The sequence below is a fragment of the Sinocyclocheilus rhinocerous genome, unplaced genomic scaffold (genome assembly GCF_001515625.1).
Source record: "Sinocyclocheilus rhinocerous isolate Xijiao unplaced genomic scaffold, SAMN03320098_v1.1 scaffold2666, whole genome shotgun sequence".
NCBI classification, from domain to species: domain Eukaryota; kingdom Metazoa; phylum Chordata; class Actinopteri; order Cypriniformes; family Cyprinidae; genus Sinocyclocheilus; species Sinocyclocheilus rhinocerous.
Window position 1 is genome coordinate 255,742 of NW_015641019.1, and position 16,170 is coordinate 271,911.

A 16,170-nucleotide genomic window follows, 5' to 3' on the forward strand; every position below is an offset into this window, starting at 1 on the left:
GTTACTTACTGTTAATAGAATGTCTAAAGTGGACTATCGAAATAAAGTGTTACCATATATATATATATATATATATATATATATATATGAGATTTTTTTTACTATCTGGTGTCATAAATAGGACTTTTATTTTGACAGCACTGAAAATCCAGTACCTAAACATAGATGCTAACAATTTCTTTATATATATATTTTTTTTTAAATCAATAAATTTTCAAATTATTTATTACTAATTATTTTAGCAAATATTATGTCCAATAAATCTAATTTTAATTGCAATAATTGTTATGCTTGTGTTATTTGCTATCTTAAATTAAATATTGTGATATTATATATGTCAGCTTAATATCAGAAGTGAATACTTGAGCTGTAGACGGCCTTTCAATATCTCCTCTGAATGTGGAGAGACACTGGCTATACATTCACCATGATCTCTTTTTGCAGCCATCCATGAAAAGTTTTAGTTCTTCCACAACTCTGTTAATGTTAGATGTAATTTATTTTGTGAAAGTGTGGGTTAAACTAGCCAAGGCCATCCACATCAAGATGGAGGTCGCTTAGATGTGCTCTCCTTGTCCATTGACTTCTTCCTCTATTCTGAAGAGTTCAGGAAACAGCCACTATGGTAGGGAAATTGTTTGGCCTTTCACTGTTATTGCTGCTCCCTGACAGAAATGCAACTGTGGTTTACTTTTCTGAAATCATTGAGTCAAAAATCTAACCTTGTCCTTGGTTTCTTGAGTTTTGCTTTTGGAAAACATATACATACACGTCTTGGCAATCAGCTATGAAACCTAGATGCAATGACCTCTGAACAGTTCGCCTAAAAATAAAAGTCCTTGTCATCATTTACTCGCTGAATGATGAACGAGGCAAATGATTTTCTTTCTTCATTAAACACTAAAGGAGATGTTAGGACGAATGATCACACTCAAAGTTCACAGTCTTTCTGTACAACGAAAGGTGTCCAAATCCAAAAAGAAAGCACTGTAAATTCAGAACAATGACTGTGTTCAATTTGAAAATTTTCCTTTAGACACATAATGGCAATTTTGATGTCACTGGTCATTGGTTCTTGCTTGTCACATGACAGATCGGAATATATGGTCAAATGAGATTTCAGAGTTGTAGCAGAGGGAAAGATTTACAGTGAACAAAGACTTACATTTTGGTCAGTCACAGAAAGCTATCATTTTACTTCAGAAAACTTGGAATCTAGCACATCATTTGTATGGACTATAACTAGTGGTGGACCAATATATATAAGCCCAGATTTGTCATCGGAATTCTATTTGGTGTCAAAAGTGGGACTTTTATTTTGACAGCACTGAAAATACAGTGCCTAAAAATATATGCTAACAATTTCTATATTTTTAAAAATCCATAATAGAATTACTGAATCAAGAAGTTGCTGTCTAAAGTATTTTACAATTTTCAAGTCATTTTCAAATTGTTTATATTTGTATATAATTATTTCAGCAAATATTATGTCCAATAAATCTACATTTAATTGCAATAATTGTTATGCTTGTGTTATTTGCTATCTTAAATTAAATATTGTGATATTATATATGTCAGCTTAATATCATTCCTCAGCCACCCTGCTTTTTAAGATATCAGCATCGGTCATCAAAAAATCTATATATCGGCTCGACCACTATATAGAGAACAGCATCATTAAAACATCACCTTTTGTGTTTTATGAAGTCTTTAATTATGTTTAGTCCAGGATTTAATGCCTTTGTTTCTTATTTGTCTTTGACATCCCTTCATTTCATTCGTTAGCTCTGACAAATATAATATACAGTGTCCAGAAGTGCTATCAGTCTAGCCAGGGAGCAGATGTCCCATCATGAGCCTGTAGCGTCTCGCCCCGTCAGCTGTCAGTGGCCTGAAACAATCTTTGAGCTCAGAGGGAGCGCTGGTCCAATTAAAGAGGTTAATTTGCTTTAGCACTTATCTGTCCATCTATGTATTTGTGTATCAGCCTCTCCTGCTCTTCTCAGACCAGTCTCTCATTCTTTTGTCTGTTTGCACTTCTCTCTCTTTCTTTCATTATAGGCCTACCTCTCAGACGATCCCATCTTAGACCCTTTGTCTCATAGTCTCTTTCTTTCCACTGTCTTCTCATCCCTCTTTCTGTAGTTTGTTTGCCTCTCTTGCATTTGAGCAACACACCGTGGTGACATTGCGGCTGTAACAAATTGAGCACTTGTAGAATGCAGGCATGAAACGGTCACAAAGCTTCCATTCAGCATCTTACTGACTGAACATAAAGGCCCATGACAGTTTAAGTGGCGTGTTGAGTTTGCATGTGAAAGCGTGTCTACTGATGTTTACGGCAAGAAAGAGGGTTTGATGAGAAGGTTGAAACAATGCACGTGTGTGAAACCCAGACAGACAGTGTTACATGCTTTCATCGTGGAGAAAATCTGTCAAACCTTTTAACGGTTTGGTATAAACGTGTTGACATGCATAGATTGGTGCACTTTATTTGGCATGTGATGTCTGTGTGACTACATGGAGTCTCTTATAGCCAAACTTGTGACTCATTATTCTGGCCAAGAATCATCCAGTGCAGTGAACGGCAACAGTTTTATGAGACATTTAGAAGGGCTGGTTTAGAAACCAAAATCTGTCCAAATCTAAACTCTGATCCCCCTGCTCCCATTGCTCTTGTCATGTCATTATCGTCTGGATGAGAATGGATCATCTCCTCTGTCCCCTGCCCTGCTCCGTGAACCCCTGCCCTCCAAGCCTGTCAGAGTGAACTATCGCAGACAGACACACACAGAGACACTGTCACATACACAAAGACACATATAAACCCAGAGGCCCATCACACTGAGAGGACAGATGCCCTCGTTGTGGTGTAGAGCCTCTTCAGGATTTTCCTGTCATGTTTTAAGAAGCAGAGTACACATACTGAAAAGAAAATCAAAATCAAGAATTCTAGTTGTTTGAAACATTTGGAGACCTTGTTTTAGCAATTAATTTTGGTTTTGTGGAGTCTGTCGACTTTGTGGATCAACATACTTGTACTCTTCTGCACAAAACTTTGTTTTGTTAGTACCAGAGCCGATCCTCCCTATACGCAAAATACGCAAGCTGCCCCCTTGCTCTCAAAGATTATTTCATTTTAGTTTCGTTTTTGAATTTGGCCAGCGGTTATGAAAACATGGATGATAATTTATTTTAATGCAGTGCGCTGTCGCCCTTCCTTCGTAAAAATCAGTAAAATCATGTAATGTGACAGTCTTGCTCGAGACTAAAAAAATGAGTTGAAAGCGTACCGAGCCGAGGAAGAGACACTGTTTCTCAAGCGCTTTCCACGAGCTCGATTCAAGATGGAGTGAAACAAGGACAAATGCATTTCATTCATTCGTTCATAACCATTCATACCCCACTCCCCCGCCCCCCCACCCCCGACACAGTTTTGCGTAGGGCCCCCAGAAGTCTAGGATCGGCACTGGTTAGTACCATAGTAAACCGATGATATTAGATGGTAATACCATAGTGCTTTGATATTAAGCTTGGTATTGAATCAGAACCATATTCATCTAGCATGTTACTGATGGTACTCTAAGGCAGAGGTTGTCAACCAGGGGGCCGGGGTCCACTAAGGGGCCTCAAGAAAAATTATTAGCAATATAAATTGATCGAACTCTAAATAGAAATTCTGGAGAAAAAAAATGAAATGTATTACTTATATAATGTAATAAACTAATAAAATAAAAATAATAAAAATATGCGCCCATAACTGTTGTGTTGATATCAGTACTGTTTTCTGTTAATTTAAAAAAAACTTTGAAAACAAGCAGCTTCATCATAATTACAGCAGAAGAACTGGAAATAGTTTATATTGAATATTGTGTTGGACAACGTGGAGACTTCGAGTCAAAACGTTTGAGAACCACTGTATATAAATGATTTGATACTAGAATCAACTATATACATCTATAAGTCCAAGGACACCATGTTTAAAGACCCCATGAAATGACTTTACAAGCGTATGTGTTGACATATTTCCTATTGAATATTTCCAGAACAGTCCGATGGCTTTAGTTTACATCACAATTGTGAATCGTTGTTGTTTGCTATTGCTAGTCATGTAGTCAGAAATAGATTGTTGTTAGCAGGAGAGACGTTCTCATTCTATAGCACTTTTGATTGGACAAAAATGTATCATTTTGATGTTTGTAATGGAAGATAATTCATCAATATTTGTGGTCCATTTTCCATTTCTTTAAGACCAGAGAGATTTTAAATGCATCTATCTGCTCAGTTTGTCAACTCTTAGGAATACATTAGCATAATAATGACCTCCAAGCTACTGTAACACAAATGAACTAAACAACAACAATAAAAACTCAAATTTTGATATCCTAGGGTCTTTAAATGCTGTGCCTGTATGTTATTTTCTTTTAAAATACTTTGAAGTCCCTCTGACTGTGAGGAGAAGCCAGAAAGCTGCTGAAAGTCTGTCGTGCCGCTCTGTCAAATACTCTTCCGCTTGGCTCCACCACTCATTGAGTTGTGACCCTTGACCTCAACGGGGCCGTGTATATGTACGGTCTTGCCAGCGCCTCCCTGGAATGTCTGAATTTAAGGGCTCTTCTAGTGCATAGCTAGAGATGGTGTGCTGTCCTACAGCTGCCTGAGTATAAATCCTGCTGTCACCAGAAGGCAAAAGCTCGCCTTCTGTACCCCTTCTTTCGCTTGTTGTTTCTATCACTCTCCTCTACTTTTCACTCAGTCACACTACTTTAGTTAACCGCACAAGTGTCTCAAATCAGAAATCTGTGCTTCCTGCTCTGTGGTGAATAAAGAAGCTTGTGTGCCTTTGATTTAATATCTTCAGAGCTCACTCATTCACGGCCGTCACACACAGATGAAACACTCCCACTCTCAAACAGACAACTAGTTTACCCTGTACTTCGTGAGGTTAAAAAAAAGTTGTCAATATCCGTTTACAATTGCTAGAAGACCTGATGAAAACAGCCCCTCTCTTCGTCCTTTGACCTCCTACAGTCTCTCAAAAGTATGTACTGTATAAGAGCTGTGAGCTACAGGGCTCCAGACTGATTTCTGGCAAGAGCGCACAGGTAACATTCCAACTCTAGTCGAAATTCCTGAGATGTATGTTGTTATAAGGATGATTCATCTGTTGCTTTGTTGCTTTTTGATTACTATTCAGTTGTTGCGATTGAAATGTGGTAGCGGTGACAGATAGCATTCTGATGCCATCTGCCTCAATCTTTCATGACTACACGAACCCAAAATGTTGTAGCTGATTAATTTACCCATGAAAAAATATTTCACAGTTTTGCATGCAGAACATCCATCCACATGGCATTTTGATTCATTTGTAAACTTCGATTTACAAGAGGCATGCACAGTATATTAAATTGTGATTTGGATATGAGTATATGAGTCCAAACTGAGCGACAAGTAGCCTATTTCAAACTGTCTCTTCATGTGAGTGTGTCATAACCAACTCTCATGGCAATTCACAACTTTTTTTTTTCTAAAAAACATAAGTTTCCATAATCTCATGGTATACATTTTTACGAATTTGCCATCTTGCAAAATAGTAATGTTTTTCTCATGAGATCAACCTGGTCATGGCCAACCAGCCATGACCACTGCAAGCTGTGATTGTTTCATATCGCTCTGTAGTCCTCCTTTTGAAAAAGTGAGGACAGACAAATTACCTGTCGTAGGAAACTTGTGTTGCACCTGGTTGGGACCAGTGTTGAGGGTAATGTAATCAGTTATGTAATCAGATTACATTATCAAGTAACTAGTAAAGTGACGTATTACTTTTAAATTTATAACAAAATATCTGAGGCTTATTAATTTCACTTATGGTGTGAAAGGGCCTTTCCAGTTGCCAAAATATTTAACTTCTGGGGGTTTTGTTATAAAAAACAAAAACAAATAAGCAAGCCTAGCCCAGGTAACAGTAACGCAAAATAACATAATTAATGACTTTCCATAAAAAGTAATGCAATTAGTTACTTTTTTAAGGAGTAATGCAGTATTGTAATGCATTACTTTAAAAAGTAACTTTCCCCAACACTGCTTGGGACAAGGTATTCATTTCAGAATTCACTGGCTATTTTTAAAAAAATTTTCATTGATGCAAAAGCAGTGGCAGTTTGCAGAACTCTTCCATCTGCTACCATACCATGATGCAGATCAGAACATATGCATCCAATTAAGTAGCAAAGCTGAGAGCTGGAATCCAGCTTGATGTCAGACGAATGAAGAATTGGGGTGAGTGTGGCCTGTCTTAACCAAGTGATGGTTGCATCCATCTTACAGAAGCTTATTGATGGTAAATGTTATGTTTAAGGTTGTTCAGCATGTGCTAGAGCTGTTATATTTGAGGTAAAGGTGGACTGGTAGTAATACTATGTCTGCTTGTGTGTAACAGCTGCTTTTGGCTTTCATAGCCCCCCTTTATCAAACGCCACCTCATGTAGCTAATGTCAAATTCAGTTATGCTAGCATGATGTAGCTTGTTGCTTAACCTGCTAACTTCAGTTTTAGCTTAACCTTTAGCTTATGAGGTGTGCCGCTAGTATCAGCAAACATAGCTGCAAGAATAAAACTTAATTGATCACCCATTGGTTGGACCATTAGGTAGACGAACAGTCTCAAACTGACACTACTGGTTTAGATAGCAATGCAATAGCAATTTGGGAGAATCTAAATATTAATTACTTAATTATAGTTGTCTTTATATATTAAGCCAGGATAGGAGAAATAAAACTACACTGAAGAAAATTTGGCGCTGAAACAATTTCCATCAGAAATCGCTAGTTAATTTCACAAATAATTACAATGAAATGGCACACTGAATTAAACATGAAATTGTGAAGCAGAAATACTGAAATAGTTTGAAAAACTTTGAAAATCATTTTTACAACGTATGAATAACTTAATTATAGTTGTCTTGATATATTAAGCCAGGACAGGAGAAATGATTTCATTTAATTCCAGCTTGATTTACTACATCACTTGTGGCCAAGATGCGCCAGATGGGGAGCCTTAAATATTGACCCCATGGCTGTAATGTGAATTGGGAACACTGGTCTTTTTGTACTGGTCCCAGTACCAGAGCTCTGCCTGAGGGGGGCTTCCTCATGAATGAATCCTCTCACAAGGCCTGACTATCACATGTCCGTTTATGCCTGTAGTCCTCTCATGGATCAGGAGAATGCAAAGAAAGAAACAGAGAAGAGAAAGGATGACTTGAAATAATCTTTGTTGAGAAGTGTGGAAATGTTGGCATGGTGGTAAAGTTTAGAGCTATATTGGACCTCTCATTGTACACTATACATCAGTGCAGAAGGCCAGCTGTGTTAATGTACTTTCAGGATCTCTTTAGAGTAACAGTTCTAAATAAAGCAGCAAGCCAGTCAAGGCCATGCATTGCATCGTTAAGAGTGTGGTTTACCTTGACACGAAGTGGAGTTATTGTCAACAACAACAGCAGATATTTAATGTTTAGTGAACAGTTATGTGAAACAGGATTTTGGATCAATGACATTTTATAATGGACAGGACTACCCAGTGCAATGCAATCGACAAAAATAGTCATCCTGGTTGTGTGCAGATTTACATTGGTTCATCTCTTCTTCTCTGTTTTATCGTTCCATGCCTTGTTAGGATGCACTGGCTGTTTACAGTTTTAGGATGAATCTCACAAAAAAATTTACCATAAAATCATATTAAATATTTTGCATAAAGAAAATGAAGCCTGTTTCAGGACTTTTTTTTTTTTTTTTGCATTCTTAAATTCTTATTTTCATGAAAATTAAGCAAATTTTCCCACACATTATCTGTATATAATGCAGATTATTGCTTGTAGATATTTGCTGGAGTCAAACTGTCTCAACCTCATGTTCCCCTCTTCACTGGTATTCAAGCTTCGGTGTTTGCTCTGTCTGTGGGACGGTCCTGTATGCTAACAAAACGTCCACCTTTGCCCTGTGCAGACTAGTCCAGTCCATCTTTCCCAGTAGCCACCTCTTTATTTTTCTCAGACTGCCACCTCCCCCATCCCTCCACCCGTCTGTGGGCTTTAAACACCATCCCCTTCACCTCTCCGTCTGGTCCACTCCTTTTTGTCTGTCCGCCTCTTTAATGTGCGTTGCTAAGGTGACTGCTGACCCATTGCTTGGCGCTCTGAGAGGCCCTATTCCAAGATGGCTACCCTCTTAGACACTTTCAGTTTGTGGTGGGGGGTAGGGTGTGTGTCCAGCACTGGTATTGAGATCACTGGAAATTAAACACTTGGACCAACACATGTTTATGGGCACTGACAAGAATATACCAGCTGCCAGACGAACGCATTATTTCTTGTGGCCAAATAAGGTTTTCTCACCTTTTCCCTAGAGTATCCATATGGCACTTGGAGCATTTCATTACATTGATTTGAATATGAGAATAATCATGTCTAGATTAAACTAGGGTCAGGTGTGAGGGCACAGATGCTTGAGTGAAGTGTAATTATTTTCTGGTAAATTATGCATAATTGTAGCCTCATCGTGGTCCTCAAATAGTAAATCTTAAATGTGTTTTCATGGTGTCAAATGTTCTGATCTGGGCCTTTTAAGCACAGAGTTCAAGTCTTTGGTTTCACACTGATGCTTATCTTTGTGTATTTAAGAAAAAGACTGTATAATAAGGGTGCATGTGCAGTGACTTGCATGTGGTGCTCTGGGATTCAGGCATAATCTGATGTAACCTAAAGTGCAGAGGTTGCAATTACACCATTTCTGTGTATTTTTATCTGTAGCTGGAAAGAAGTCTTTACACATGGTAGATCTGCAAATATAAATTGGATAATACATTTAATACAGGTCAGTTGGTCTAATCAGTTTAAACACAGCTCATAGGTACCAAATAGGAGATAAACCTTGTGCAAAAAAAATGTGCAAACAACTAAAATGGTGAAATAGACTAAAAAATTGAAACCAATGGGAGTTTGTCAAAGTTAATATCTCTCCACATAAGACTTGAAGAGCAATAAAAATTTCATATTGTCCTTGAAGGTTTGTATTGGTCACACTCTGTCCTTGAAGTGTTTGTATTGGTCAAATAGATTTTTGTCTGTGGTCAGGTGCTCAATGCAACACACTGGGTCTGACCAGGACAATGAGAGAATAACTGAGAGAGAATGAAAAAAAAACAGACTGCCTCTATAGGCTTGCTGTTTGGTATGAATGGAATTATATTATACTATATATAATCACATAAAAATGCGTAAAAATCTTCAATTAATCCTAGAAAATGATATTTTGCTGATGTTCCATGCAGACACAAAATGGTTCTTTTCTGTCCTGTTCTTAAAATCTGGATGGACAAATGCCCACAAATTGTTCTGCCATACCTCCCCTCACCTTTTAGCATATCACTAAAGAAAATGTGATTGTAGGCCATGAGCTGAGAGGAACAAGGTTAAAAGTAATCAATAAGTCGGCCTCTCAGACAAAGCCACCAAGTAATAGCTGCTGTTGGTGAGGTGGGTGTTTTAAATGTCAGCGACGCAGGATGATTATATGTCTAGGGAGAACACTTCCCTTATTTTAGGCTGTTTTCACACTTGGTTTGATTGCTTGGTCCAAACTTAAGTATGATTTTCTTCTTTCTCTCCCTGCCCTGCACTTCTCTTGCACATAGTATTTGTCTTGTTAGATTTAGCACTAACTTTACACAGAATGGAACGGCTTTTTGTTTTCATCTGCTGCAAATGCATTGAAAGAGATGCAAAGAATGTGAACTGAATGCAATTTGCAGTTAGTAGTTCACTGCTACAAGTTAGGGCGGATTGCTTTCATACCAGTTACCATGAACTGTAACCCACTTATGAAGTGGATTTGTTGCTCGCTGGAGTTCAGAAAACTCCTTTTACATCCACAACTTAAATCTAAGATCAAATGGGCTTGGATCCCCACCAAAAGTTTCCTTTAACAAGGTGTTAAAAGACAGGAAATGCTTGGGGTGTGCTTTCTGTGTTTGCAGAATGAAAGCTAATAAGATTACTTAAAATTAGTTGCACCTTCATTCTTACTTTTTTGTCATGTACCTTGGAAATTATCAATACCGTATGCTAGTAATGCTTTTTTTTTTTTGCTGTGCTAGTGATGAGGGATATTATACACTGTAATGATTGTTGTCTTATAGAAAAGCATGTATTTTTAATTCTTTAAATAAATGATTAATGCGATAATGGTATATGATTTAATTGGAGCAAGCATGAGAATAGACAGGCAAAGAGTGGCCTTTTATGATGGAAAAATTTCCAGAGGAGGTCAAACCCCACACAGGTGGCAGCAATTAACTGTAATTTTTGCAGATTGTAATGATCCATAATTTACCAGCCTCCCCCTTGCATCTCCTATGCAGTAAAAAGTGTTTTGATTGGGTACAGGTTTTTTGTTAACTCTGGCCTTTGTGTCAGATATCTCAAAGACAGGCCGTTAACATATGAAGTGATGTTCATACAGAAACTGAACAACGTTACCTTCAGTTTCAAAAGGTTGAGTTTAGCCTTTACAGTTGTGATTGATCATGTCAAGATTTTAAGGCAAGAACATAGCTGTATAAATAAGAGCAATGTAAAACATTTTCAATTCATTGGATGATAGAGGTAGTGGCTAAAGCTCAGGGTTGGAAAGTGAAAGGTAACTGGTTTGAGCTTCACAAGAAACAAACCATGAGCTGTCCCAATTGTGCCGCTGAGCAAGGTACTTAAACACTTGTCACTCCAAGGGGACTGTCCTTGTAATAAACGTGCTGGTAAATGTGTGTGATCAACTGCTACTTGCTTGCTGCCTTTCTATGGAGAGTTCTTACTGAGCCTTCGTAGTGAAACAGGGACATTTCCTAAATGGACAACTAACCTTCTCTCTCTGATTTTGTCTTGCAGAAAAAGATGAGCCCAGCAGCTACACTTGCACAACTTGTAAGCAGCCCTTCAGCACGGCTTGGTTCCTGCTACAGCATGCCCAGAATACTCATGGTTTCCGAATATACCTGGAGAGCGAACCTGGAAGCCCGTTAACTCCTCGGGTGGCCTCCGCTCCAGGCATGGGTGGTGACTGTGCCTCGCAGCCACCGCTACATGCAGCACACCTGGCAGACAGTAGTCCCTATAGCCTGATGAGGATAGCCAACAGAGATGGGTCCTTGGTTCCTAGAGAAGGCAGATATCCCAGGTCACCTCCACTCTTTAGTCCCCCACCACGGCATCGCATGAGCCCAGACGATCTGGTTTTGACCCCCCACCACCCAAGCGCCTTTGATAGGGTAATGCGTCTTAATTCGGTACCCTTGGACTCCCCATCTATGGACTTCTCGAGACGACTACGGGAACTGGCAGGCAACTCTGCTGGGTCCTCTCCGCCCATGTCGCCCAACAGGCCTAGCCCTATGCAACGGCTGCTGCAGCCATTCCAACCAGGGGCGTCTCATTCTCCTTCTGGACCTCATTCAACACCCACTCAACAAACTCCAACCATGCCAGCTGTGAAAGCAAAGTCTTGCGAGTTTTGTGGAAAGTCTTTTAAGTTCCAGAGCAACTTAATCGTCCACAGGCGTAGTCATACTGGAGAGAAACCTTACAAGTGCCACCTCTGCAACCACTCCTGTACTCAGGCCAGCAAGTTGAAGCGCCACATGAAGACTCATCGGCACAAATCCTCCTCTACTACCTCCAAATCAGATGATGGCCTTTCAACTGCCAGTTCACCTGAGCCAGGCACAAGTGATTTGCTAAGCAGTGCCACCAATGCTCTTAAATCTGTGGTGGCAAAGTTTAAAAAAGAGAACAACAGCATGATCCCGGAAAATGGACAGGAGGAAGATGAAGAAGATGACGAGGAGGAGGTGGAGGAAGAAGAAGAAGAAGAGGAGGAAGGGGAGGAAGAGGAAGAGGAGGAAGAAGAAGAGGAGGAGGAGGAGGAAAATGAGAATGAGGCCGGCGAGAGGAATGATATCAACTTTAGTTTGAGCCTAGAAGGTGCACGTCATCATGAGAACAATAGACAGCGACACATCAAAAGTGTTGAGGGAATTCAGGACTATCGAGATGCCCTAAAACTTTACAAACGAGGGGATCACAGATCAGCTAGTGAGACAGGTGGTGATGAATCCCCACAAGAGTCTGATCAAGTCAACAAGGGATATGGACCCATTGTAAATGGAACAGCCTCCTACCCAAACGATGACCTTTCAAGGAAACTTCTTGTCGGAAGTCCAGGATCCGACAGCCCTCTCTCCAAACGCATCAAGGTGGAAAAGGACCTTGATCTTCCAACTCCTACAATCCCCAACTCAGAAAACGTATACTCTCAGTGGCTGGCTGGATATGCAGCATCGCACCAGCTCAAGGATCCTCTTCTCAACTTTGGGGACTCAAGACAATCACCTTTCGCCACTTCTTCAGAGCACTCCTCGGAGAATGGAAGTCTCAGGTTCTCCACTCCCCCTGGGGAGCTAGATGGAGGGACAGCCTCTGGGCGCAGTGGCACGGGAAGTAGGGCCAGTACCCCCCACCTTCCCACTGGTCGGCCCAGCTCCAAGGATAGTAGACGTAGTGACACATGTGAGTATTGTGGCAAGGTCTTCAAAAACTGCAGCAACTTGACAGTACATCGGCGCAGCCACACTGGCGAAAGGCCGTACAAGTGTGAGCTTTGTAGCTATGCCTGTGCTCAGAGCAGCAAGCTAACACGACACATGAAAACGCATGGACAGACAGGCAAGGACGTTTACAAATGTGAGATATGCCACATGCCTTTTAGCGTCTACAGCACTCTGGAGAAGCACATGAAAAAATGGCACAACGATCGGCCCTTAAGCATCGAAATTAAAATGGAATAAATTTTGTGATGTCTTTCGCAGTCCTAGGGAAAAATTTTTTTTTAAAGCACAGCGTCAGTTAATTATGCTGGACGAAAATTTGTCAAAATGAAGCAAGACTCTGAGCCTCTCTAATGTGCAATAACTTAATGTTTTGTACTTCTTTTCTTACTGGTTGGCATGTTTTCGTGTGTTAGCTTGATTGATAAGAATTAGCTGTGTTGCTGTTGTTATTGTCTTTTATCAAACAGGACATTTCATGCTGCAAACAATTAATTTTTACATATCATACCTTGTTGTAGTTGTATTTTGTCATTTAAAGGGTTAGTTCACCCAAAAATTAGCCCATAAATTACTCACCCTCAAGTCATCCTAGGTGTATATGACTTTCTTCTTTCAGACGAATCCAGTCGGAGTAATATTAAAAATTTGTCTTTGATCTTTCAAGCTGTTTCATGGCACTCAGTGGGCGTTGCATGCATCAGTCCAAAAGCACTTAATTAAAATGAACCCATCCATAAAAAAAAGTGCCTCACACGGCTCTGGGGGATGAATAAAGGCCTTCTGTACCGAATCGATGCATTTTTGTAAGAAAAATATCCATATTCAAAACATAATAATCACTTTAATGTAGCTTGCGCTCACTGTTGTACACTGGAAGCAGTTCCGGGCGGATGACGTATGGAGGTTGGCTTTGCGCATGCGCCGCTCAGAAGTGACGAACGTGGAAGCGCAGGGGAGAGATCAAAACAAAACATTGCATTTTTTTTGATGCATGGGCGCTTTTTATTTAATTTGTTTTGGACTGATGCATGCAACACCCGCTGAGTGCCATGAAACAGCTTGAAAGATCAAAGACAATTTTTTATATAACTCCAACTGGATTCGTCTGAAAGAAGAAAGTCATATACACCTAGGATGACTTGAGAGTGAGTAATTTATGGGCTAATTTTCATTTTTGGGTGAACTAACCCTTTAAGCCTGTAATCTTTTGACTACCTACATTCACACTGGGGTTTACACTGTTCATTAGGGGTATAGACGAACGTTTAAATGGTAACATTTTACTGAAATACTAAAAACGTTAGAATTTTTATTGTTGCTTGTGAAAAAAAGAGTGCCTTGGGTGTTTAAAGCATCTGTGGTTTCTGCCATTTGCCATAAGCCTGGGGATATTGTTCAATGCAAAATTAGGTTCTTGCATCAAGTACCTATTCGCTAAATGCAGGAATCCAGCATATGTTCTTGTGTATATCATTTACTAGTATAACATGTTGTGTTTCTTTAAGTATGATTCTTTTGTTGGCATGTTCATGCCTTGGTGAGATTTTACCTTGTGTTTTGGTATCAAAAGGACAGGTACATTAGTAAGTTTTCTTTTAACTTAGGGTCTCAATGTTGCTTTGGGTTTTCTATGAAGGTTTTTTAGAAAGTAGCCCTGAAAATGTGTTTTACTCAGTAGATAGCCAGTTAATTGGAGTATGCTGATACATTTCTATTTGGTGCATGGAACAAAAAGCATATTATGTAAATATGTCAATTTTTATAGAATTCATTTCTTGACAGGGTCATCCACGAAAATGTAACAAATAGTCCCTGAATAAGCTGGTAAAGAGTTGTCTGGATTAAAAATCCTTTAAATTTTGAATTAAGCCCAGATTGGCTAGAAATAGAAGTAGTTTAGCAAGACCAGTTTTAATGCAGGAACAATGCAGGAATGTATTTCAGGATATTCACACATTATTGGATAAAAGTCTGAATACTTTACAGTTAACTTGCTTGCGGACTGTTGTGTACTTCCACAACATTTTCTTTTATCTAACACTCTTCAATTTCTAATGCTATGTCCTGTATATACCCCTGTTTATTAGCAAAGCACTTAGCCACATTCACGTATTTTGTGCCCGTCGAGTTGACATTCAGACTTTTTATTCTCTACATTATCCCATAGTGAAGTTTATGAATAGCACTTGCCACTCAGCCTAAAACTCTGTATCTGTCCTGCTAATCTACGGGCAGGTGGTTGAGTATAAAACAAAACTGCTCTCCAATGGCACAAAAAACCTGCACTGTTCAAGTGTTTTTCCTGTGTACAAGAGACACTTAAGAGATATTTCCTCTCATATGAACAACTTGATGAGGTGTGAACATATTGTGAAATTTAGGTAGATTAGAAATCGTGGTCAGCAAAAAAGGACTTAAAAGAAGCTTAAAAAGAAAAGAATTGAAGACGACTTCATTTAAAAGCTAGACTTTAAATTGGAACAGTGTAAGTATGTTTATCTCAGTGAATATACTCCAAACCCGCTGCTTGAACAGACATTTATCATACTTTAAAAAAAATTTAAAAAGTTTTGGGGTTTCTCTTTGTAATACTTTGGTGTTTTTAACAGGAAATTAATTTAAACTGTTCCATTTTTTTGCCGCTCATCTTCATTTCTTGATGGGTTACAATGTACTATGTAAATACTAAATGTTTTGTAAATTTCTTTTTCTTGATTCTTTTTTTTTTTTTTCCTTTTGCATACACAGTTCTTCAGGATGCATTATAATGAGATTGTAGAAGTACATTTGGCATTTTGTAGGGCTGACTTATGGTCTGTCAAAAGCTATTGTGACACACTTCAGTTTGCCATGTCAGTGTGTAGAGGATATCTGCATTTAATTGTTCATCAAGAGTAGTCAAGATAGTATTTATATAGAGACTAGAATTGCAGACTGTTCCTTGTTCACTGTAAAGGTCCAAAAATTAGAAATCGTGGTCAGCAAAAAAGGACTTAAAAGAAGCTTAAAAAGAAAAGAATTGAAGACGACTTCATTTAAAAGCTAGACTTTAAATTGGAACAGTGTAAGTATGTTTATCTCAGTGAATATACTCCAAACCCGCTGCTTGAACAGACATTTATCATACTTTAAAAAAAATTTAAAAAGTTTTGGGGTTTCTCTTTGTAATACTTTGGTGTTTTTAACAGGAAATTAATTTAAACTGTTCCATTTTTTTGCCGCTCATCTTCATTTCTTGATGGGTTACAATGTACTATGTAAATACTAAATGTTTTGTAAATTTCTTTTTCTTGATTCTTTTTTTTTTTTTTCCTTTTGCATACACAGTTCTTCAGGATGCATTATAATGAGATTGTAGAAGTACATTTGGCATTTTGTAGGGCTGACTTATGGTCTGTCAAAAGCTATTGTGACACACTTCAGTTTGCCATGTCAGTGTGTAGAGGATATCTGCATTTAATTGTTCATCAAGAGTAGTCAAGATAGTATTTATATAGAGACTAGAATTCC

The 16,170-nt window shown here is 38.8% G+C and overlaps 1 protein-coding gene across 1 annotated transcript in view; it reads left to right on the top strand.

Annotated features, from left to right (window-relative positions):
- The window catches only part of LOC107753912 (B-cell lymphoma/leukemia 11A-like), a 25,188-nt gene extending 12,269 nt beyond the window's left edge, over positions 1–12,919 (top strand). Inside the window, exon 3 of the mRNA XM_016570185.1 lies at positions 10,943–12,919. Coding sequence (XP_016425671.1) covers positions 10,943–12,897 — 1,955 coding nt within the window. The 3' untranslated portion in view covers positions 12,898–12,919. The remainder of the gene's footprint in view (positions 1–10,942) is intronic.
- Positions 12,920–16,170: the final 3,251 nt, after the last annotated feature.